At 36.8% G+C, this 26496-nt stretch overlaps 2 protein-coding genes across 3 annotated transcripts in view; both read right to left on the bottom strand.

The window, feature by feature from the left end:
* VWDE (von Willebrand factor D and EGF domains) overlaps positions 1-26496 on the bottom strand; it is a 458699-nt gene that overhangs the window by 88827 nt on the left and 343376 nt on the right. The gene's annotated exons all lie outside the window — the stretch shown is intronic.
* Positions 1-26496, bottom strand: part of THSD7A (thrombospondin type 1 domain containing 7A) — a 263208-nt gene that overhangs the window by 23080 nt on the left and 213632 nt on the right. For both annotated transcript variants that reach the window (XM_079301320.1, XM_079301321.1), the window contains exons 15-21: positions 22175-22369; positions 19523-19786; positions 8278-8456; positions 3654-3787; positions 2934-3087; positions 2030-2171; positions 1445-1560 (exon numbers count right to left, since the gene is read on the bottom strand). In XM_079301320.1, coding sequence (XP_079157446.1) covers positions 1445-1560; positions 2030-2171; positions 2934-3087; positions 3654-3787; positions 8278-8456; positions 19523-19786; positions 22175-22369 — 1184 coding nt within the window. The remainder of the gene's footprint in view (positions 1-1444; positions 1561-2029; positions 2172-2933; positions 3088-3653; positions 3788-8277; positions 8457-19522; positions 19787-22174; positions 22370-26496) is intronic.

The following is a 26496-nucleotide window of genomic DNA, read 5'->3' as shown; positions in this document are numbered from 1 at the left end:
TTCAAATGATTTTTTTTTGTTGAAATACTTATTTGCATGGCTATTTTGCATCATGCCTTGATATTAATTCATCAATATTGTAATCACTTAGAAATTACAGGCATTTTCTTTTTTAACACATTAAAACTTTATTAAAATCATTAATGCATTGCCTTATTAACTTCACAACAACTTGCTGCTAGGTACTTATATCCTGAGTTATTTCTTGAGACTTAATTTTTGTGGCTGTCCCATTCCTGGAAGTGTTCACCAGGCCAGGTTGGAGGGGGTTTTTCAGCAACCTCCTATAGTGAAAGTGACTCTGCCGACAGAAGGGGCTTTGTTTTTTAAGATTCCTTCCAACCTGAACTATTTTATAATTCTGTGAAATTATTAGATTTTATTAGAAACCCATGAACTACAAAGGAAGGAGGAACATGGGACAGAAGTAATTCTCACCTGAAGCTCTCTACCTTTGATAAGAACTTATTGATTCAGGAATCCGGTATGTCCGAGGAGATTGGAGAAGTAGGTCAGATACACCTTTACAAAATTATATTCCAAAGTAAATTATGTGTTTCCTGACTCCCTACACTTCTGATGAGACTCTTTTCTATGGGAACATCCTGAGAGCAGCTAGAAGCCAGAAAGGTTCCACAGAAAAGTTGTTGGTGCCAAAACTGCTGTGGAGTCCTTTCCCTCTTTGGTCCCCATTGCCAGTAATTTTATTTCTGATGTCATGGTGGTGGGAGAATGCCAGCTGAAACAAGTGCAGTTACTTTCCATCAGAAATGCATATAGGGTTGACTTCAAAATTGTGCTGATGCTATGGGCTCCATGAAATTGAAAGCATTAGGACCCACACAAAAAATATCAGGAAACCAGTGCTGTCAAATTGGAGGTTAGTTTGCAAACTGTCTCTTTCAAAACTTAAGGGCCCCTGTCTGCTGCTAGTTTTACATATATGTTCCCATTTAATATTACATTCATGCTGCACATTTTTTTCACACTAGCTTAGGTATTTTTTGCATCACAGAGCTGGATACAAGAAGTTAGCATTCAGCCCAGCTGCAGAATGAGAAATAATACACGTGAGAAATATTTTCCAACACATTGAGTAAATGATTGATACTGGCAGGTGTCCAAGACTCCATGCTGAAGTTGTATCAAATTAGAATTATGATTAGTATTCTGATTGAGATTTATCACCTTTATTCTACTTTATTAATTATTGTTTCCAATTCATTTCCTTCAGGACATAATAATTAGCATATGTTCACAGGGGCACTTAAAAGTAACCAAAGGAAATAGTATAAAAATCAGTTGATGGCTCAGTTCATTTCAGAGGTACTTAACAACCCATGAACAGTGCTGCAAAACATCTGGTGAAGATGCCATACAGCTCAGTTGGCTCAGTATTAATTAGCACCATTAGAAGAGAGCTTTCTCACAGGTACCCACTCACCTCTTCACAGTATTTCAGGTCAACAGATTTGCCATCACTGCGAACACAATCGAGCATCCGCGTTTTGATACCACTGCCGCAGACAGCCTTCTCACTGAGCTGACAAGTGCTCCAGTCTGCAAAGGAGGAATTCAACAGCATTGCAGACTTTCAGATAGAATTCATAATGATCCAGTATCCCACCTAATTCTGATGGCCTAAAATAACCTTCACAAGCAACTTTTACACATGAAAATGCTCATGGAACCCAGCTGCTACACATTTTTGGAAACAGCGACCTTTACTGCAAATTGTCTGTGTAGCTTCCTGAAAAGTTCATATTTTGTTTTATCTGTTTGGATTTTGAGTAAATCACAAAATTATATGAGAAATACTATTCCTGGAGTTACAACATGCACATTTCACATGCGAATTCTCAATTTAATATTTTATCTGAATCAAACAGCCTGAATCGGTTTTCAGTACAAGTTCCACAGCTGCCTCTGTGTAAGAACAGAAAGCAGAAAAATCCATCCTGTAAGGTGAATGGGAATGAGCTGTAAGATGTGGTCCCAGGCTGTCACTAGAGCATAATAACATAAATACCTGTCACATTGTAGTCATAGTGGTAGCAGTTCTTGTTCAAAGTGCAGGCTTCTGCCTCGGTGGCAGCAGGACAAGGCTTTCCATCATCGGGTTGTCTTAGGCATTCAGCTGACCTTTCACGGACACTACTTCCATTGCATGGCTTGAAAGTAAGATTGGAAACAGCTGAGATATGTTGGCACCCTGATACCTCATCATGCAGCATTACAACAACCTTTTAAACAACCCTTTCACAAAACACAAGTGTGAAATAAAAAGTTCGTGCTAATGTATAAGAGAAATATTTTCTTTTTCCTTTCACCTGGCAACACCACTCTGTTTTCCTAACTAGTGCATATTTCAGTATCAGTACTTTGGAACTACTTCACTCATAAAGAGGATATTGAGATATGCTCACTTTCCAAATGCTACAATGCAGTGCACCAAAGCCTCTCAGAAGTCCTGAAACACATTTGGATTTTTGTTTCTTTTTTTTTTTTTTTTTTACATTTCTTTTTGAAATTGCTGTCAGGAAGGAATGCGAGAAGAGAACCAAAGTTACTTTTCTATGCTCAGACTTGATCTGCAGACTTTGTCACTCATACCAAGATAACGACAGTTTTAGTTCAGAGACTGTGCCACTATGCAGAGGCTCAGAGCTAGGCTCAAAGACAGACTCACAAGCCACTGCCAAAACTATTCCACTGCACAGAAGGTACCCCACATTGGGAAGAGTGATCACTGGGCACATTTTAGTCTGTGTTCTGGAGGAATTTAGCTTAATGGAAAGTACTGTCACACTTTATTTGCGGACAACAAAAACCAACCCTAAAGATGACCCTATATATGGATGTTTACAGGTGTAATCAGTTCAGTAAAATATCCCACCAGAACTATAAATGTGACACTTCAGTACACTCCTTACCAAAGAACACTGAGACCACGATCCCCATTCAGACATAACACAGTCCTCAGGACATGGCAATGTGCATTTTCTAGCACCCAGAGGCATCTCTTCAGGATCGCACAGATAGTCTTCTACTGTGTCAGAAGGACCATCCACAGTGTTCAGCATGCACCTGGAACAAAGAACTGCACATAAACTTCATTTGCCATGGATTTTGTATGGTATATGTTCTACAGTATTCTGAGGCATTTTACCATTTTGCCATCACATAAATAAGTATTGATCTATGAATATCCAAGAAAAGCTGAAGAACCAAACACAATCCTTGTTTTCAGAGATGAAATCAACATAAAGGCATGCACATAATTTAGACAGTCCCTATCAGTGATTTGCTTGACATTAGCTTACCTCTAAATCAGAATAATGCAAACCATATATGGTTTAGACATATTTTGTGCATATTTCAGCTGATAACTTTAAATTCAGGACTATTAAAGCTTTAAAAAAATTATTTTCTTAGTATTCACCCTTAATTTACACAGATGCCTTTTAACTACCAATAGATTAAATTAGGAATCAAAGTCTATATCCATAAAAAGTAGACAGAGTCATATTGCACTCTCTGAATCTATTCTGATTTATATTAGCCAGGGTCCAGGTTTGGACTCAATTACATAGAATCACATAAAATTAAATGCAGCCAAAACTGAAAGTGAGGGAGGAGCAATATTGTTTTACCTGACTTTCCTTGTTTGAACACCTTCTCCACAATTCTCTTTTAAGTCCACGTTGGTCACCTTGCAGACACTCCAGGGCTCAGTAACCCATATGTACTGGCTGCAGTCACTGTGGCAGGGGACTACCTCATACACCTGGAATCCACGTTCAGTGTCAGTTTTGGGCAGACAAGTAAGATAAGCATGCAAAAGGGATCATGCAGAAAAAGCATTAATGGTCTTTTTTTGGGAAGCATAAAAATATGCACTTGATAATTTAAATACTTTAGTAATAATACAGATTAAAGACTTGCTAGAAAACTACTGAAATAACAAAAAGAAAAAAGTTATTGAATTATGGATTCTCTGGCTTTCTCTGGGCCACTAAGTTTTTTCCACTGTTTCTTTTTTCATGGGCCACTAAGCCCATGCTGTGCCATTTCCACAAAAAACATCAACAAAACTAACATAAAGTCAGTAACTAGGCTGGCTCATGAGCACAACTTTTTAAAAATGCTGTTAAAACTCTGCTAGCACTTTAGCTCTACCCTTCACATCTCTTCTCCATGATTACATCCCACTATTATTATATTATTATCCCAGTTATTAGCTGTGGGTTTTTTCTATTACTAAGGAGAGGTGAACTCAAGAGAAATTATACCAATGTATATTGATTCACTTTATTTATTCATTGTGTATGCCTAAAATTATTCTAATTTATTTGTGCATCAGCATTAGTACTATGTTTAGATTTGAATACAAATTTTTGAATAGCATCTCATATAGCAATTTCTCCAGTGTTCCATGTACTGACTCAAACATACATTACAAAAAAAGGGACAGACAGTACATGATGAGCTTAAACCTCTGTTTTATTAACACTTACCTGTGCCTGAAGAAAGTATTTTCATGGACCCACAAAAAAAAAGCAAAGAGAAAAAGTTAGAATTATTAGAGTGAAATATAGATATTTAAATGGCATCAATTTAACTTTTATGATATATAATATTGTTACTTTTGCAAAGCAAAAGGTATTTTTTTTCCTCTTGGATCTCCTTTGCTGTCATAAGGTAAATTGTAAAAAGTTTGTCCTTGGAAGAAAATAATTTCTTAAAATCACAGCTGGTGGGAAGAAATGTATATTGCCTAGTCTCTTGGTGAGACAGTTGAACTGTTTTCCCTTTTTGCCTATAATGAGCATCAAACTTTTACACAGTAGGGAATCCAGTCTCTCTTAGATAAGAGGAAATCCATGGTGTTTTTGAAGGACACTGGACTTTTCTATCAATTGAAATTCTTCTGGCAGCATTAAGTGCAATAGAGTCAAAGAAATAAATAGAACTGTCAATTCTCATTCTTCCAAAGTTCCTAAGTCTTTTCTGGAATATATTAATTATGCATAAATTATTTATGGCCTATTGCCTTGAAATTTTACCAGCTAATTTGGCATATCATTCTAGGTGTCAAGTCAGCACAACTAAAACTGCTGGACAATCTAAGACTTGTCTCAAACAACTTCTTGATTTCTTTTCAGCAGTCCTTCTTGCGTAGAAAAAGAGGGTTGATGGTTTGATAGCTAACCTGCAACAAAATACCACAGAAAATACAATGCCAGAACAGTAACTGTGCAGAGTCTGATACCACTATGCAGCTGATCAGCCCATTCAGAAGACCACCAGCACTGTCAGCATACTTGGGCCTCCTCTGAACTACCTAAACAATAAAAGGAGTAAAAGTGTGTGGAGAAAATGCATCTTAAGGATCGTACTGGACTCTGTTGAAAATTTGTTCTTCCCCAGAATTTCCAAAATGAAAATAGGAAAGCCTTAATTCAGGGAAATGTCTCTATGCCTGAGCCTGATTAGCATAAGAAGAAATTTATAAATCCCACACACAAAACAGCTTTTGGAGTAACATAAAATTTGGATATCTTGACAGAAAGCCAGAGGAGGACTTCATATTGCATTGCACATGTGAGTGGTGTTCTGACTTTACTGGCATTTTGTAGCTGTGACTGCAGGCCACAGCAGTTGGGTGGTATAACAATGGTATACTCATCCTGCTACTGATAAGGGGGAAAAAAATGCATATAATCAATTAAAAGATGGATGTCCTCAATTTCTCAAAGTCTCAAGTTAGTCTTTTCATTTGAAATCATCTGATAGCCATTGACATGATTTTATATCAAACCTGACTCTACCATTACTATAATTATGATGTCTTTTAACCTACTGAAGTGAGTACTGAGCAAGCTTTATTCAGAGTTTGGTTTGGGAGCCACCCTGGCATGCACAGTCCAGAAGGAATGACACACCCAGTGTTGTGAGTGACACATCCAGTTTTCACTGTGCTCTGTCCTGCCTCAAATCACAGACACACATCAGCCTTGAGAGACACTGAACGACTTCTTAACAAGGTCTTAAGCATTTTATTCCAGTTTTTCCCAGCCTTACTGTTAGATAGTTTTCCCAAGGCTTAACCCAAATCTGCTTGCAGCAGTGTAAGCCCACTGCTTTTTATCCTATCCATGATGCCATGGAAAATTGATTATTTCCTCCTTCTTTGCAGCAGCCCTTTATGTATGTAGCAGACTGCCAGCATTCTCCCTCCCATATCCTGTTCTCTGGGCTAGACAACATGCTGTAGTCCTTCCTCAGGTTCATAATTCCTAGATGGCATTTTACAGCATTGTTCTTCTGTAAATCATAGAACACATATTTGTGGGCACCAAAGATCCAATCTTTCCACTGTGGGTCATAAGTATGCAAATAAGTACGTTACATATATAAATAAAAAATATGTAACTAAAACACATTATATTGAATGATTATTGAATGCTGACTCTGAAAAGTCAGTGCTTTTCCAGCTGAATGGTGAATCATATTTAGTTTAAATAACTAATTCAAAATAGAAATATCTGTTTATTTCCCTGCATATTTCTGAATTGAAAGGAAATGTATTTAAAAATGAAAAATACAGCCTCTACATTCTTCAACATCTCTGTATTATCTGTCTTTCTCATGAAAGTACTATATTTCAATTTTATTTTTACAATAATTATACTTTGAATCAGCTATTATTATTTGTCAAATACCATGAAATCACAAAACAAATTAGTCAAAGTACCAGCAGAGGGCAATAGTGCTGCATAAAAACGACTGACAGAGCTCCAGCAAAATCACCTTTGATGCAGAAAAATACATGCCTATTATGTACTACATGAATATTAAAGAAGCAAAAAGACTTTTGTATAGACTATAATTTGCTCCTATTGAAACATGTTCCTCCTAATTTAAAGCATATTTACATGCTGACCCAAATCCAACAACCCTCATTCTAGTTCATATTTTGTTAAAGTAGATCACAAACTTAGCTTGTTAGCTGTGGTTTGACACTTATGATTTTTTAAATTAGAGCTAATTACATCCCCTAAAGTAGAAAATTAGATAAACAAGGCATTTCATTTTGTTCTAGCAAAATGTCAATAGGATAATATTAAGTACATGAATTTTTATTCAAATGTAAATTGAGAGCACATTTTTTAAAAATCTTTGAATATTTACAGAAAAGACCATGTGGTTGCTTAATATGCCTCTGCAGACTAAATTAAATTCAACATTAATATGAATATAAATCAACTTTGAAGAGCATAAGTTAATTGACAAGGAATGTTTTTTCCTTTCTAAAACTCTCCAAGGAAAGAAACTTCAGAGGTTTAACTTGGGGTAGTGCTAAACTTAGTCCTAAAGATTAAATGCTTATTAGTGGTCCAAGCATTCAAACTCTTCCAGGGTGCTTTTGGATCACATTTTATGGTTAAGTTTCACTTGAAATGGACCCAGACTGCATGGTCAGGCTGCTCCATACTGCAATATTAAGTGCAGTTTGTGAGAGACAGACTTCAGAAGTGCATTTGTGACTGGAAGTGCTTTTGCACTGCCAGGGCAAGTGTACCCAAGGTGGTCAAGCTCCAGCTTGAGGAGAACCCACTAAGGGACACTGTGACTGTGACTGTTTGAGAATTTTGTTGTCTGATCTAAGATGGTTGGGAAGTGACAATAAAAATCTTGCCAGTTTGAGCAACTCTAATGAGACATTTTATCCCGTCACAGATTAGAAGGGACATTAAAGATCATCTGGTTCCAAGCCCCCTACCATGTGCGGGGACCTTCCACTGGGCCAGTTTGCTCAGAGCCCCATCCAACCAGGCCTAGAACATTTCCAGGGATGAGGCATTCACAACTTCTCTGCATAATGCATCCCAGTGCCTCATCACCCTCTGAGTGAAGAATTTCTTCCTAGTATGTAATCTAAATATACTCTCAGTTTGCAGCCATTACCCCTTGTACTGTCACTACACGACTCTGCACAAAGGTTCTTTCCATCTTTCTTGGAGAATCCATTCAGGTAAGAGATCTTTGGAAAGACAGTCTCCAAAATCTGCAGTTCACAAAATATGCAAAATTCTTGCAGATGAGTCAGTAACTAAGACATTCTTTACTGCCTGAGGAACTCCAAACCAACACATATTCCTTCTACCTCTATCTGCCCCTTATATTGTTTTTCTACAATAAAAAATACAGACAAAAGGGTTATCTGAGGTAAGGAAAAAGCTATATTTTTAATGCAAATATAAATCAAATTACCTGATTGACGTGATCTAGCTTTGGACAGGGTCTTCCACCATTGTAGGGTTTTTCACGAAGCCATTTGGATCGAACCTTGACCCCACTCCCACAGGACTTACTACAGCGAGACCAGTTGGACCACTCACTGAGCTTGCAGTCTGAGGGACATGGAATAATGCAGGCTTCCTCAATATACCCTGTATGAATGGAAAAGAAAGTGAAATCTCTTCAGCATGTCAGTTTGTGACTTCTCCCTGAAGCCCTCGTCTGCTTCATTTAGATTCTCCAAAGTTTGACTTGACAGGGCTGTGAGATTTCTTCATCATTAGGGATAAATGAAATTCTGCAGAAAATTGACACATATAGCTGGAGTCTGTGTTAGAGTAGCAGCTGAGCATCCTCACTGCTCATCATCCCATCTGATTAGGATTCACACTCTCCAGATTTCAGCATTCAAACTTTCTGACAGCTACAATGCAATTGACACTAACCATTTCTTGGTGGCATTATTCTTGCTCTGCATAAATGATATGTAATTTTTTTAAGGCAAAAAGGTTTAATTAGAGGATACTCCACAACTGTATCAAGTAATTAAATTGCAATTATACATAAAAAATCCAGCTGAGAAGAAATGCATCTCGCCAGCCTGGAGCAAGGGCACTTAACACCTTGTGACCTTTCTAAGGCTAGAAAGAGAGAGTAGCCTGCCACATTAATGATCTGCTGATTAACAACCATCTGCCCAGAGTAGCACACTGAATGATTGCACTGAATGGAAAAGCAGATGTTTGTTTTGGAGAAGTCATTGGTCCAGAGAGGTTGGAAGGGGGTATGACATGGTCTGCAGGGAGTAACATGAGGCCTCAATTCACTGAATAAGTGAAAATGTCTTTCTTTCAAAAGCAACATATGCCAATGCTCTACAATATGTGCAATTTATCCCAATATTTAAGGGAGAAGCTATAATACATCAAATTAAAAGCTGGCCTCTACTGAATGTTTCCTACAACTCTATCCTAAATTCTTCTCCCCTTTCCTGTGTCAGATGTGCAAAGCATTTCACTTTACAGATTAAAAACCTTGCTGAATTTAAAATTGTATTTAAATATTTTATTCAAATATTTAATGAAAACATTTGCAAAATTGACACATACTTGGCTAAGATCACCCTCAAAAGATTTTAATGGTTTCCTAGACTTCAAATGTTTTGATTCTTTGTCAGATAGATAGATTTTTTAAAATTCTAAAGGGATCAGTCTTTTCATCAGATATGAGTTGTTTTTAACCTAAGTTCTTCTGTCTCTTCTAAAAGCAACCAATAACAACCAATCTCAAAGTTTGTAAACGATTGAAACACTTAGCTTTCAATTCTATATACCTATTTCTAGTTAATTGGTTGTTTGAGTTATAGTTATTTTGTTTTAGATATAAAGAAGTTTTCTGTAACAAAAACATATAGTAGCATTTAGAGCATTTTATGGTCAAATTCAGGTTTTATTCAGTATGGTTTTACTTTGTTTATTATTTGTTAATTTGTTAATTATTTAAATAAATATAGAGAGCACTTCTTGGACTTGAGGACTGTGAAACTAATGCTCACCAAATGTTTCTTCCTTAAAATTACTAGAATATCATTACCTTGAATTCCAAGCATATTTATTAAATATCTGTTGCCATTTGAGTGACCAGTCAGTGAAAGGATATGAAAGGGATACTAGGTTAGTGTATAAAGTACATTTTTGAGGATCACATCCCTGCATATCAGAGGTGCTGACATAGGTTGCCCCACAGTAATAGATGCAAACTTGATTACATTTAACCTTACCTGACATTTCTGAGTCCTAGAAACCTGATGTACCCTATCTCAGAGCTCCATCCTACACTGAAGTTTGATTGCATGCATACCAAAGTCTGTACCTTCACCAGAAATGAGCTTTCAACAAGTCCTCTCAGGTGCTATGCAAAACCATGTACTCACACAATCAGGAAGCTACTGAATTAAAATGGAAAAAGCCCAAAAAAAGTTAAAAGAAACAATTCATTCCAAACAATGAATGTTTAGTGATATTTACTGTCTGATAGAACTAAGTGAAGATTTCATTGCCCTATGAAATTTCTTGTGATCCTGAAATGATGCTTTTACTTTCAACATGTTTTTCTGGAGAGACCTTTCTACTATAACACAGTTATTCCATTTACCATTTGTCAAATTTCTATATTTGGTAATTCAAGTTTTTAAAAAACACTATATATCCTTAAGTAGGTAACTGAAATTAGTACAGGCTGCTTCATGAAGACTTTATTAGGACTTCCATAGACCTCTGAGCTTGTTTTAGTAACCTTCAAAGGAATCTTCTCAGTCTTTGCCAAGATCTTCTCTGGGATACCATGGTATTCCAAGATTTTGACAATACTTCATAGCCTACCAAAAAGACCCTGTGTGGAACATACTAAACTATAATGACTGACAAATCAGAAGTTATTTTGTTTCATTTCTCTTCAATTAATTCAAACAAGGACACAAAGTTTAACAACATATTTAGAATCTTGTAGACAGAATTTGTATCAAATACATGATACTATATGCAATTTCCAGGTAACATTTTAATTACCCTGAGCTATATTCCAAGTGATTCCATAAATTACCACATGAAACCATATCACTAGAGCAACCTTTATACTATCCATGAAATATCTACATTGAAGTCAGCCACTGCCTTACCATATAATGCAAAAAAGGCAAAACAGCATCCTATTTCAGATTCAGAATCTTACTAAGAGTTATAGCATGGAAGACTGCAACCTGCTGACATGTTAATGCATTTTGTAGAAGATGCAGGGGTCCAGATGACACTACCCACATACTCAATAATGAAAAAATACTGAACTGCAATCTTATCCTGGGTTCTTAATCCTGCAAGCTTCATGGAATAGCTTGTGTTCACCATACAGCTCTTTCCTCTGCCACCTTCATGATATCTGGCCTATGATGCTCTCCTCTCCCTCTTTCCTATTTTCTCAAAAAAGTGTCAATTCTCAAACTCCACACATGAAAGTTAAACAGCTGAACAAGAAGAATGGAAAATACTTGTCAAGAAGAGAACAAGAACAGAGTCAATCAATGAAAGCACCTAAAATGAGCTCTAACAACATAGGATGTCTTGGAGATTCTGGAAGTGCAGAGCATTTTTGGAGAATAGAGAGAAAAACACTTATTTTTTTGTAAGATGCAAGACAAACATTAAAACACTTCTAACCACTGGTATACTAAGAATACTGTTTTAAGGGGTCCACAAAGGAATTTCAGGGCTTAGCCAAATAGAAAGAAAATAAAATAAACAAGTGAAGAACACAAAGATTAGATTATATATTAGAAAGATGTTCTTCACCCAGAGGTTGGTTGGGCACTGGATCAGGCTCCCCAGGGAAGTGGTCATAGCACAAGGTTTGACAGAGTTCAAGAAGTGTTTGGACAATGCTCTCAGGTACATGGTGTGACTCTTGGGGTGTCCTGTGCAGGCCCAGGAGTTGGATTCCATGATCCTTGTGGGTCCCCTTCAACTCAGGGTATTCTATAATTATATGAAGTCACTTTTTATGGAAAAGAGTCAGAATTCAATACAACAGAGGAAATGCAAAACAAAAGAGGGACTAAGGAGGAATAGAGGAAAGGGTAAGAAAAGGCAGTGAGAAGGAAGAGGAAATAAATGGCTCAGAACATAAAGTCAAGAGAATTCTTAGGAGAATCTGCATGGGAATAGAAAACAAAGAAAGAGGAGAAAAGAAATAAACATCCTGCCAAAAGTAATATCTTGTTGAAGCACAAAAAAAGAACAAAATGCTCTCAAGAGCTTACGCTGGCATCCTCTGGCCAGAGTGAAATGTAACGAAGAATGGTCTCACAAATCAAAACAGAGGACAAAGGGAAGAAATACAAACACTGTGCTCTCTGATTTGCATTCCATATGTAATTAGCATGCAGAATGAAAATGACCTTGTTATAGCTGACATCAAAAAGTTTTTGGCATATTCATCCCTTGGCTTATATTTCCTCTCAGGGGCCTCAGTATTTTGCTCAACAGACTATTTAACATTTAGCTATGCTACTGGACTCCCTTAGAACTGAGGCAGAAGCACACTTCAAATTGCTTATAGACAGAAATAAGAGCAAATTAAAAAATAAATTCCTTGTTGTAAATTACTTGTTCCACTCCCTTTACTACCTATCAAATGGTACTTCTCAAGAAAAGATTCTCTGAACTTGTCATCACTCAGATGCCTTTCTTTGTGTATGAAATCAGCTGTCTTTTAGGGTGATTAAGGACAATCTCCATAAGTTCATAGCAATCCTCCCTCAAGTCCAAGAAAGCAGATGTTCATGAACTTTGAAAAGTTTACACTTAGTTGTAGTTGTTGCTGTTTTTGCTAAATTTCAGATATTTGTTTGTTCACACCATAACAATGTTGCCAAGTGAGAAGACAGAATGTTGTTATATTGAAAAATATTAAAATGCAGAAACCAGAAATACTACATGTAAATGACACTGGTGATGCAGATATATAGTTTCTGACATGAAAAGGATTGAAGGAGCCATTTTAAAATTTTCAGTATTGTTATCAGTTTGATCAAATCACTCTTGGAAAGGTGCCACTTAGACAAACCTTGTGTGTGTGTTAGTATAGAACCTTATTACAGAAACAAGCCTCTAGTGCATGGGTAAGGGTCTCCATGGTGGAATATCACCCAATGGTACCACACAGACTGGTTGATTAATACAATTGCACTAAATTGCACTACCAGAGCTTTGAGGTTCAAAGAACAAGGAAGAAATTACCAAGGTAAAATACCTAAAATACAATAGATGCAGAGAGAAGGAAAGAATTAGAGCAGTGAAATGTCTATGAAGAAGAGCTGAGAAGGTGGGGGAGGGACAGTGAAATAAAAAACCAACAATTAAAGGGCTGAAGATATGTTCTCTGGACATCATCAGTTCACTTTTCCCTGCTGTTTCTCATCCTGACTGAAGTGTTTCACTACATGGATGTGGATGCTTTCTCCATCATTTCCTTCTCCTCACAATATCTGAAGGATGTTGGAGAGTGAGACTGTGGTGTACTGTGATACAGAATATCTGCATGTGGTACAGGGCTCTGCATGGTCCAGAGAGGTGTTAGAAAGAGTTGCCTGTATCTAAGGGCCTGTGTCTGTTCCCAGGGCAGCAGTTTCTCCATTATTTCAGCTCCTATAAGGCTGTGAAATGGGCAGTTGTCTGTTAGGAGTGAGAACATGGCTATTCTATTGTTAAAGATTACTGAACCACAATTTAACAAATTGCTTCAAACCACTAGGAGTATGAACTGAACTCATTAGTAAAAGGGAAAAGTTTACTGTCCCATTGCTAATTGGCTATAAAATCTGGACTCCTAGAGCAAAGTCATTAACAGATGTGATGGATAATTTATAAGGGAGGACTTTAATGGACTCGTGCTTTCTCTAATGACAAAGCAGGATAAGCAGGTGGATATGAGACTTTTCCCCTCAAACTGCATGTGCAATGTGCAGGAACAGACTGACTACTCCAGTTGAAGGGTGCAAACACAAACATCTCACAAAAGGCTTACATGACCTCTGTTGTCCCTAGGACTGACAGAATTATGCTCATACTTTCATAACTAAATGTCATACTACGTCTCAAAGAAAAAACCTGCAATGTCAAAATGGTTTATGCAGTTCTTATAGATTTTTTTTTTTCCCAGGAAATATAAAGTTCATGGATCTCATCTTCCAGGATAAAGAAATATATAAGTATTTGCATTTCGTTTGAATCCAAAGATACATATTTCTAGAGACTATTCATATTTCTGTTGAGCCATGGAGAGATAGATTGGACACCATAAGATTTTTTTTTTTTTTCCAGGATTACCCTTCAAAGCCTCAAAATCTGAGAGCAATTATTCATGCTTAACTATCTCCTGCATCAGTAATTCTTCCTCTGGTGAACTAACTACACCTCTTTGTATTGATGGATGTCTGCTTTAAGACTGATGTCCTGTTGACAAGGCAGATGTGGAGGCACTAGAATTCAGAGGTAGGAATTTTGGTGCAGGTCAATAGGTAAAATATGGCTAGAGAGCACATGACAAAAATCTATATAGATTTTAAAAATATGAGAAAATATATAGGCTATGAAACAGTAAAGAGCCTTAATAACAATTTGAGAACCTAGGCTTACTACCATACTTGATTAGAATTTCCTATGGGAAATATATTTACTTTTGAATAAATATTCAATGGAAAGTATCAATTAAATTTTAACACTGATGGGTTTTTTTTTCTGGATAAATTTGCATTGCTTCAGGTTAGACTATTTATGAATCCTAATAAAAGTGGATAGAGCAAGCTGTAACAGACATCTTGGTCTATATAGACTCTGTTATATTACACAAGATTTTATTTTATTGCACATATAAGAAATTAAATACAAAATTTCTCCATTCTCCTAGCAGCTGTTGCAAAAGTATTCACTGATATTCCTCTCTAATCCTCCACATAAGCCTTGTAGCCACTGAGGGCTTTGTAGAGTCAGCACAAATCAATGCATCTCATTTAATTAATGCTGAAGGGGGAAATAATCTCACACTAATAAGGCAGCAGACAAACTATCCTGACTGCTTGACTGTGCCTAAGGTCTTAACAGCAAACAGACATGAATTAGGAAGAGTAACACGACCTATATAAAAATGCTGCATCTGTCTGCCATGCTGCCCTGTTTGCCTTCAGTAGGAGCACACAAACACAACCACTGCTCAGCTTATGTGGGTCATCATTCATAATTGATACATGGTGGAGAAAAACCAAATACTGAACAGCAAATAATCTAGCTCATAAACATGGCAGTGGCCTGCTTTTGATTTTTTTTTGTCATGAAAATTCCAAGGTACAATTTAAAGGAATAATGAAGATAATCTCTCTCATTATTTTTCACAAATACATGGAAACAGATTGTTGGCAGACACGTGTCATTATCCACAGAGCTCCAGTACATGACTCATGGCAAGGATAAAGCTATGAAAAACAACTATGGTTTTTCTAATGGGGAAAAAAAATAAACCTCTCACACATGACTAACAAAATAAATATGCTTTTATATTTCTCCAATAAAATTATCTAGTATTATTATATTATGTAGTATTGAAAAGCAGGAAGCTGACAAAGGGCAATTGATGTATCTTCCACTAGGGGAAACAGGTAAACAACAGCTCAGTTACCACTTTTAGCTGATGTTACCACATCTGCTGACATCTGGAAGCTATTAGCTCCTGCCCATACTGTGCAGATCTGGAATGGATGAAAAACACCAGTGGCAGAATGGCTCAAATGGCCACTGAATAGTGTAAACTTTCTTACCAATAAATATGGCTCAAATGTGAAACAAAATATTTTGAAAATGAAAGTCAAAACGTTTGGCATATACAACACAGATGAAAAAAGAAAGCAAGGGAAAAACAAATCTTGTCTGTGTGCAGCTGAAATTAAGGTCTACTTTCAACAGTTTGCATGGGATTTTTTTTGAAGCATCTCCTAAGCTACAGAAATCGAAGGACCCTCTGCAGAAGGACTTCTGCCCTCTTACCAGAAGTCTGCCTTCTTCTTACCCAGCAGTAACACTTGAGTTATTTAACTATATTTTGTCTTTCCTTTTCTTTACAGTCACTCCTAACTTTTTGAGAAACTTATTTGCACTTGAGACTTCATAATTGCACCCAAAATTTCAAAAATTATCACAATAATCCTCAAATAGGTGTATTAATTTAGGGTGGTCCTTATGTCACGTGTCCTTTAGCTCCTCAGTGTCTCTGAAACAGTCTGTTAGTTAACTCTTCTTAAGTCTTTTGAACATGAGATGTGTCAAGCAGGAAAAAGAAACTTGACATATTTATTCTTCTGCTTCTGTTTACCTTTTATTTTCTGAATACATCAACTAAATTGTGATAATAACCAAGCAACATTTTGCAAAACAAACAGCATATGAATTTTTTGGCACAGCGGAGCAGATCTGTCTTTTCATTCCTTCCACTCAAAGCAACATGACTTGCAACACTGGCCTGTTCATGGCCTTGTAAATTTACATGGCAATATTTGCATAAAACTTTTGAAAGTCTCACAATTTGAATTTCTTGTGTCATTTGAATATACCAAAAAACACATCTCATGATGTATTAATAACATCAGTGTGGGTGCACTTTGTCTCTCTTGCCAGATTTAGAGGTTGCTGTCACAGCTGAAGAAGTTCAACTATCTCCATTTCCCATCTCAGGATTTCATAGTGTCAGAAGACAGCAAAAGTTCAAGTTGGATACCAGACAGGAAATATCTTCCCTTAAATGTTGGTCTTGTTTTCTCTCCTACTGCAAGCTAATTCACCAAATCACTGCTTGGAAATAATATATTGCTTGGAAAAGAAATTAGAGACTCACAGGAACTAAGTGTAAAAAAGAGAACATAGTGGAAAAACCTGATGACACTTTGGATCAGTAATAAAATGATAAAAAAATCCAGTTAAAAATCAGTTATGAAATTAGTGAAAAATCATTGCTGTAGGGAAATAAGCACCTCTGTTAAAATTTAAAAAATAACCCAAGCAGGCTTGAATTATGTGTTCTGTCAAGTTCTGCTTGAAAAGCTAAATTCAGATTGATGGGAAGCCACAAGGCACTTTTATTTTCTAGCAGGTGAGGTACTATTGTGGTAATACAGAAGTCCCTTGTCGATTTGGCATACTATAGCTCTTATGTTTGTTCTTAAAGAAAACAAAACAAAACAAAGCAAAACAAAACAAACCCAAACAACAACAACAAAACACAAGGGGAAAAAAACCCCAAAAAATGAAAGAGCACACTGAAACCTAGAAGATGCCAAACTGAAGAACTGTCACACAACAAGTGCATGAGAAAAACAAAAAAAGCTTCATAAATAAATATTGGGAAGATATAAAATAAGATTTAACTGGCAAAGCAGCAGTTTGTACATGTTGAGAAAAATAAAACAAATCCTCAGAATACAACACATGAATACAAAGTAGTTATTTAGAAAAGGCAGTAAACATACTGAGATTAGATTGAAAAATCTATGTAATTTGCTCTAGCTCTCTTGTATTTGAGAAAGTATGCCAAACCTGGAAAAATGCCGAAGGCAGACAATAAATTATGTAAACCTTATGTATGTACAATACCTACCAATAACAGAAGATCTACTGGAAAGGAAACCATAAATTTAGTGGCATATTCATTAGCATCAGTTTAAACCTTTATCATCAAAATCATATCAGATACTTCATTTCTTGTATACATGAGGTTCCTGTCAAACAATTGTAGGAAGGTAGAAGGAATACAGGATTAATTCAATAAAAATTTCAGGTTTCATCTGCTCGCACATTACACCATGGAATGCACTTTCCCTCTCAGATGGAACTGATGAGAAAAAAACAGACAGAAGGGGTGTGAGGTGGGGGGTGGAGTAGTGGAATATCAAGGAACCAGAAATCTTATGAACTGATCTAGAAAGAAAGAACTCAAAACAAAACAACACCTAAAAAAAAAAAAAAAGGGTTCAGGCTTCCCAACCCACAATAAATACAGTAATGACAAGAAAACACTTCAATTTTACAAAGTTAAAAGAGACTTCAAGTCTCCCATGAGCAAAAAAGGGATGGAACTTGAGAAGGAAAAAGCACAACAAAGCAATGCTATATTGTGTTTTTGGAAGGATGCCTTAGCATTCTAAGAGCATGCAAGGAGTAGCCCTGACTATAGCAGGAATAACAGTAACTCATTGTTAGCAGCTTTTCCACTGGATTATTATTCATTGTGGTCACTGTGAATGCAGGCCACATTCACTGATAAAATCTATTGGACCAGAAATTACTATAATGAGGAGAGAGTTATGCCACTGTAAACCATGATGGTTTAGAATATACTTTTAAAATACTTTTTTATTCTATTTCTTTCATTTTTGCAGCAGAATTGCACCTCAAAATGTACTGCCAGGGTTTGAAAGCAGCTACATCCATACTTGTTCTACACAAAAATCTGTTCCTAGCAGCAGCATGTTACCTACCACGTACAACACCAACAACATGCTCCCGGACAAACAGTTTCTTTCCTTTTTTTGACACAAAAGCTGGCAGTGCCCATTCTTCAAGTCATTGAAAACTGATTGGCAGCAAGCCATCACTTCCTCTAGTTTCCTACATACTGAAGTACTTTTATATTTTTCCACTTTTCAAAGGTTACTGTGAACTTAATGCTGAAAAATCATTAATTTCTAACATAGAATATGCTAACACCTTGACTTGATACATTGAATTTCTAGTTTATCGTATCTCTAAACTGGAATTAATAGTGAAAATTAAAAGTGACTAATTCAATTTCTTTGATCAGCTACTTTAAATAGATCTAAGTAAATAAATGAAATTTCTGATATCCTAACATTAGAGAGTAGAATGCATGTGTGAATTAAACTTAGATTGACCTTTTAATGGCACTAACATCCAGCTTTTCATACCAATTGCTCAGATACAAGTTTGCAAAGCAAGCAGAAAAAAAAATGAACACAAAAACTCCACTGATGGCAATTAGCACATTTCTGGCTCACTGAAAACCAGAAACTGCCAATTTTGATCATAATGCTACAGATGCATCCCCTTTAGGAAAGAACACTGTTCCTTCCTGGAGCAATGCAAATATAAAAAAATATAAAGTCTTTAACCATCCTAGTTTTACACATGACAGATTTAAATGGAGTAGAAGTGCTGTGTGCTGTTGAACTCAGATCAATGCATGCCTGTTAGTTAAGGTGCTGAAAAACAAATGGTAGAGATAAGACTATTTAAGGAGTTTAAAGCTATCTAAAGAATCTGTGGAAATAATTTCAGCCTTTCCAAAATAGTCCTGTGCTTGTTTATTTTTTGTGAATTTGCCTCTTCTAAATGGCTTTATTCTCAAATTTCTAGGTACAGTTATCAAGAAAAAGAACAGATTTTATTTTTTTCAATTAAAATACCTAGTTAGTAGCTTATTATGATTTCACTGAATTTTACTATTTTAAAAGTCAGCAAAAACATGCTGTGTTTGAAGGTATCTTGGGATAAAAGGCAGTCTAGCCAATAACTATTAATGTGCTAATTCTACTTGTGCAGATACAATGTTAAATGTAGATTAGGCACGTAAGTAGGTAGATGGAATGGAATGGGCTGGCCAATACCGTGGCTGTTGCATCGCGACGTTTCCACGAGCCGACTGTCCTGGTCGTAGCACGCCATGGCCTGGTAGCGATAGCCCTGCCCACACTCCTTGGCATCCCCCTGGACCTTCATTCCCAGCAGCACTTCCATCCTCCCCTCTGGCAAAATACAGTCTGACCAGTTCCCCACAGGCTGGGCACTGTACTTGTCACACGGGCAGAACTGGTTCTCGATCAGAGGATACAACTGAGAATTTCTACATTTGTCCTTTTTCTTACTTTTTCCTAGAGAGAAGAAATAGTGGTTAGCAAGTTTGTATCAGTTTCCAGCTTATCTCTCAAAAATTTAATTTAGGCTTCTGTAGCAAGTGCTTGCAACTACACACATATGCCTAATACTTCTTACATTAATCTTTATTAAATTAGGTTATTGACTTGAATTTCTAAAATAGTGGATATATCTACAATTTGCACAAAGGCAATTTCTTTTTAAAAAAGAAGATGTAATTTATATTTAATTGGGATAAAAATGTTTCAGAAATAAAGTTTGAAAAAGCAATTAAATATGCTTTTTCTCCTATTACATCCACAGTGTGCAGTTCATTAACAATATTTCTATCTGGATCAAGCTTTTTCAAGGTGATGGAAGAAGTCAAGAAGGAAGGAACACGCATCTTTGCCACACTAGTACCTTCTTTCAAAATGTCAAAATTCTTTAATCACCTGTTATTGTACATTTGTTCATAATTACCATTCTTCCCCTCTAACAGAATAAATTCCTTCTCTGAATTTGTTTTTATTCAGTTCTGTTCTTGTTTCCTTTCCTGAACTGGAGCATAGCCCACTCAATTTCCCCTTTCTGTTAAATATATTTAAATATTCTCTTTGGTAAAGTTTGCTTAGTTTTCCTTTCCATACCAGACAGTTCATATAAATTAATGTAGTAACCTTTGGAAAAGTAGTGGGTGTTAGTAAGTAATATCTCAGTAGCTGTTACTTAGATATTGCTGTAAATTAATATTCTGCAGCATTTCCCTTTCTATTCAAAACAAGACACTCGAAATAACTTTAGTTCTTGTTCTTGTATTTGCTACTGCTTTCATTTAGAATAGGAAATGGGTACCTGGAGAAAAGTTTATCATTCTTTTGACAGGACAACTTCTTACTAAGTGCATGCTTCTCCTTTGGAATTATTTACCAGGAATAATTATGAATTTATTCCAAGTCAAGCATTACGAATTAGTCTGGGTAACGCATTGCCACAGAGAATACACCACAGCACATATCACAGAGTTGGCAAGTTTGAAGAGGTAACTTAAATGAGGACAGGAGGTATCACAAAGTTTTAATAATGTGGTAGGAGAATATGTACTTTCTTGCTTTGTTTTTAAAATAAGGAATAATATTGTTAGTCAGTTTTGTTCATTTTTTCCCTTGTGGAAGCAAACCTGACATAAAGCTTACTGGAATTATTAGACAGTCACAGTGAGGCTTCTTGAAGATCATGAATTATTCATTGTCCACTGGTCTTCTGATTTACAGGGGGATGGAGATGGGGATAGGGTTTGGATCCTATCACATTCTTTCTGAGCCTGCTAATGGGCACCCCCCTTAGCTAGCTTTCCTCCACCACAGACAATACAGACTAATTGGCAAAGAGTGCTGTGACAGAGGCCAAGCCTCACTCTTGAGGTTTCAATTATAATTTAGAAGCAGGGCATTTTTTTTTAATTTTATGCAGAAGAAAAAATAATTTTAAAAAGCCCAACAAACAACAGATAGAAAAAAAGCTGAAGAAAAAAAATGTTTCTAAGTGGAACAGTGTCCATTATGTAGAACTAGGACAAGTCTGTGGCAAGGGCATCACTGGTAAATCTTTTTATTCTGCTAAGTAAAACCTAAAGAGGCTTCTTGGGACACAAAATAAAAGCATTATTACTTGTCTCAAGAAATAAGGCAAAAAAATTAAGCAGTGTATTGCCTCATGTGGTTTGTAGTGCTGGATGTAGACAATGAAAAAATGGAGAAAGAGGAAACTGGGAGAGCAAACATTCAGCCAGAGAAAGGATTGGCTTAATGACAAATATGACATTCAAGACTGCAGCTAAGACCAAAACAGGTAAGCCAAAGCTTAAGGCTGAAAATAGTGATCTAAAGCAAAATGCTGAAAAATGCTCAGCTGTCACAGTAATTCTAAATGCATCAAAAAACACCATGAGAGAAAGAATATGCTTTAGCTGAGACCAGTGTGGGAAGAGGAAGGCAACTTGGTTAACATCTCATCCTGTTGCTAACTTGCCTGTCAAAAAAAAAAAAACCAACCCACAAGAAAGCAAACAAAAAACTTCACCAGAACAAAAAAACAAAAGACAAAAAGCAAAAAATAAAACTCCCAAAATATGTGCACCATATTCAGAAAAAAAAAAAAAAAGGTATTCTTCTACATTCTCCCATCTTCTCTCCAGCCACTTACCTATATCAAGAATCTCTGGCATATGGCATGAGTTTCTACACTGGATATGTTCCACCAGCAGTATATAAAGCATGACAATGGATCTGTTTTCTGCCACTATGACAAACACTTGTCATAAGGGAACCTCTAAAGTCCACAGGTTTTAAACAAAGTGCAATAAATAATTAATAAAAGAAGCATTATTTACTTGTTACTCTTACCAACAAGAGTGCGTTTTCTTGTCCTGACTCCTCCACAGTCCCCATTACAGGGAGAAAATTTTGACCAGTTTGTGAACTGACAGTCATCTTGGCAGGGAATCTGGCACATCTGTGTTAAGGGTGGTAATGGGCCAGAGTATTTAAGGCACTCACTGATGTCAGCTTGTCCTCCGTCTTGTCTGCGACAAGTAATTGCTGGAAGCAAAAAGAGATGGACTCTAATTTACCCTTTTCTATTTTTTTTAAATGAACATCTCTATTCAGTTAAATAGTCTACAATATTCTATCAGAAAATCACACTGTAAGCCCAGAATACCTACAAAAGCCACTGTTTTACCTTGAATGAATACATTTGACATTTCTATTTTAAGATTTTGTTTAAAATAATTAATCAGGACTTATTAGGAAAAAAAAAACTATAGACAACTGCAAATATTATAAAGGTTTCACCATGTTACCCACACCTATTATACTACTTTACACATTATAATTTCTCCTGGTATTACTGATGCAATCAACATCTCAGACATTAAAAAAACTTGCAATATCATCCTAAGTAACTTAATTGTATAAGTTACAAAGTTTTATCAGTGGGTTGAATTTTAGAAATATGGATAGACTTAAAATTTAGAAGAATATTTGAGTTCTGGGTATCACTTAACCCTTTACAACAATATTGCTACTTGATGTTCTTCAGCAACTTTTGGTCCTGAAAAAGATTTGAATAATACAGCATGTTTCCTGGGGAAAGATTGTTAGCCAACAGGGGTACAACTCTATAGAACAAGATGGCATGTCCTGAATAAAAGCTTCCTGCATAAGAAGAAAAACAAGTTCCTTAAGGAAACATCAGGTCACACGAAAGTAAGGAGCTGGAACATAAGGGTTTACAAAGAATAGGGAAGGCACTTTCATTAATAGTCTTTAACAATCACAGACTGGTTAATGTTAAGGGACCACTGGAGGTCCCTGCTCAAGCAGGGTCTCCTAGTGCACATGGCACAGAATTGTGCCCAGAAGGCTCTTGAATACCTCCAGGGAAGGAGGCTTCACAATTTCTCTGGGCAATCTGTTCCAGTGGTCAGTCATCCTCACAGCAAAACGCTCTTCCTCATGTACAGGTGTAACTTTCTGTGCTTCAGTTTCTGCCTGTTGCCTCTTGTCCTAAAACTTGGCACCACCAAGGAGAATCTGGCTCCATTATCTTGACATTCTCCCTTCAAATACTCACAAACATCAATATGATTCACTCTCAGTCTCCTCAAGAGTGAACAGCTCCCTCAGCCTTTCCTCACAAGAGAGATGCTTCAGTCCTCTAATCATCATTGTCACCCTCAACTGGATCTGCTCCAGAAGCTCCATATCTCTCTTGCACTAAGGAGCCCAGAAGTGGATGCCACCCTGCCTCACCAGGGCTGAGTAGAGGGGCAGGATCATACCCCTCAACCTGGCAGCAATGCTCTTCCTAATGCACCCCAGGACACCATTGGCATTTTTGGTCACAGAGGGCATCACTGGCTCAGACAGCTCATTGTCCACTAGGACCCCCAGGCCCTTATCCACAGAGCTGCTCTCCAGGAGGTCAGTCCTGGTGCATGGGGTAGTTTACCCCCAGGTGCAGGACCCTGCACTTGCCCTTGTTGAATATCAGATGGTTCTTCACTGTCCATCTCTCCTAATGTCTGGATCCTTCTGAATGGCTAAATCACCCTTTGTGGTATCAGCTACTCATCCCAGTTTGTATCACCAGCAAACTTGCTGAGGAGGCACTCTACCCCTTCATGAAAGTCAACAGTGCTCTGTAATTGTTTCTCTAGTATTTTTTTAAGCATGGTTTCATATCTATTCTAAGCTTAATAAACCTAACTTTAGCTCCTTCCTCAAAACATCGTAAGACTTATTATACAGTAACAAGACAGGAAACTTCTAGTTGTTTGTTCACACAACAGAATTATATTTATGCTTCTTGGCATCTGACAGCACACAGTAGAAGTGGTAGCTCTGTAAACTGTAGACTGTAAAATAATTTGGGTCACCTATTGTTGCAGTAGCATTGCATCCAAATATTCTGTAGTCATATGAAGGAATATAGTTTTTTATGTTACACTCTATAGTTTAAGCATAGCTTTTCAATTGTGCTAACAATAACTGCTTTATTAGCATGAATGACAAAATATCAAGTTTAGCTGTTGAAGAAAAGGGGAGTATGAATGCAATTTCAAAATAAAAGAAGAAACTGCCTATAAGTGGGCAAGAAGAGGGGCAGGTGCCCAACTTTTCTCTCTGGTGACCACTGGAATGATGAGAGGGAATGGCCCAAGGCTGTGTAAGGGGGCAATAGTTTAGACATTAGAAGGGTTCTTCACCCAGTTGGGAACTGAAAGAGGCTTCCCAGGGAAGTAATCACCACACCAAGCCTGAGAGAGTTCAAAAAAGCATTGGGACAACACTCAGGCACATGGTGTGACTCTTGGGGCTATCCTGTGCAGGGCCAGGTATTTGACTTCCTTGCAGGTCCCTTCCAACTCAGGATATTCTATGAGTCTATGACTATTTCTTCCTGGAGTTAAAAAGGAAGCATAGTTAAGGAAACTTTTTTTTTTTTTTTAATATTGCTTTAAGGTAGTTGTAATGGTCTAGTGACCTGTGATTTCTTTAAAAATATTTTTAGTCTGACAGTTCTAAATTAAATTTCTGTCTCATGACTTAGGAAGCTGAACTTGATGACCCATGTGCTCTGTTTCAAGTTGTGTGCCTACTAAGACATATCCAAATTCCCAAGGGAATTGTTTTTCCCACACATCTACCAGAAAACACAGAAAGGGAGGGGGGTGTGTTTTTCCTGAGATGCGCAAATAACTTCCCTGATCCTTGACTGCCCTTTGGAGCAGGGTTGCCAGCACTGTTTGTAATAGGCTCAGTACTGCATTAGGTTGTGCTTACAGGGGACTGACCAGCTGCACACTGTCTAATACAATTATTCTGTTAAATCCTATTACTACTGGTGTAGTTTACACGAGGAATTTTTTTTTTCAGATATAATTACAGTGATTCGGTGAGAAAAATCAGATATGTAAAAATTGAAAATCCATACGATCAGATTTCTAAGGTCACCTAAATATTTTGGAAAAACACAAGTCAAACTGCTATCTTCCAATAGAAGCCTAAGCTATAACTTTGGATTCTTGTGAGATGCTCTTCTCTGCTAGTAGCACACATCAATATTCCTAAGGTAAAAACACAGTTCAGACTAGTTTTACCATATGGAAATTCACAGAGGTGAAACTTAAATCCTCTGTCTTGAGTTTGGCCCTGCTATATGCACACATCAGCAAAACTAATTTCATTATCTTGACAGCACTCTCAGGGAGGTAGAGGCCACCATTTTTAACAGTGGAAGCTATACCTAACCAAGGGCTAAAAGACAACTAACTTACCAACAACCTTTAATAACTTTCTTCAAAAGTTTAATGCTCATTTTAGAAACTGCCTTTCCATCTAGCCCTTGGATAGGAGAATAAACGTTGTCCACCAAAGAACATTCCTTCCAGCTAAACTGACTTTTTCTAAAACCAATATTCATTCCCTCATCCTGGCTAGTTATAAAACATTACTCCATGAGCAGATATCCATGACATCATAAATTTTTTCAGACTCATATTAATGCACCCAATTTACATCAGGCAGACTCAGGTGAAAAGCTCCCCTGAGGATTAATGCTTTGTTTTTTTTCAGATTAACTGTCATTTGTACCAAAGCATTCAAAGTAGGAAAACTGTTCATTCTCAAGACCTAAATATTTCACGTTAATAACAACACAAAGTAGAAGACATACTAGATCAGTTCCTGAATCTTAATTTTCACAGTGTCTTTTCATAATTATTCATGCTACTTCTAGTTGACAAGACCTGGATGATTGGATCTATATTCCATTTTACTATTGTTATTTTCCAGATTCAAGTATCAATGTGAATGGTTTATACCCCTTAAGACTGCTGAAAAGAGGATATTTTTCCAGTATAAGAAGCAGGGATTTTGACAACTGCACACATTCTATTAATACATTCTTTTGGCCAGCTAACTGTCTTGACATCTGAAATGCTCTCACTGTTAGAGGAGCTACTTTTCCTACTCACAAGTTAATCTGTGCAAGCTCATCCACTGACTCTTTGATCAAACCTATGTTTTTTTAAGTAGAGGTTGCTGAGATTGATGATTTACTCACTATATAGAGAAGTGTCTTCAACTACTATAAAGCTGTACAATTCCTGTCTAATTATTTTGCTTGTACAACCACATTATATTTATTATAGATATTATCA

The sequence above is a fragment of the Erithacus rubecula genome (assembly GCF_903797595.1).
Source record: "Erithacus rubecula genome assembly, chromosome: 3".
NCBI classification, from domain to species: domain Eukaryota; kingdom Metazoa; phylum Chordata; class Aves; order Passeriformes; family Muscicapidae; genus Erithacus; species Erithacus rubecula.
Note: the sequence above shows the minus strand (reverse complement) of the source record. Positions and strands in the feature narration are given on the sequence as shown.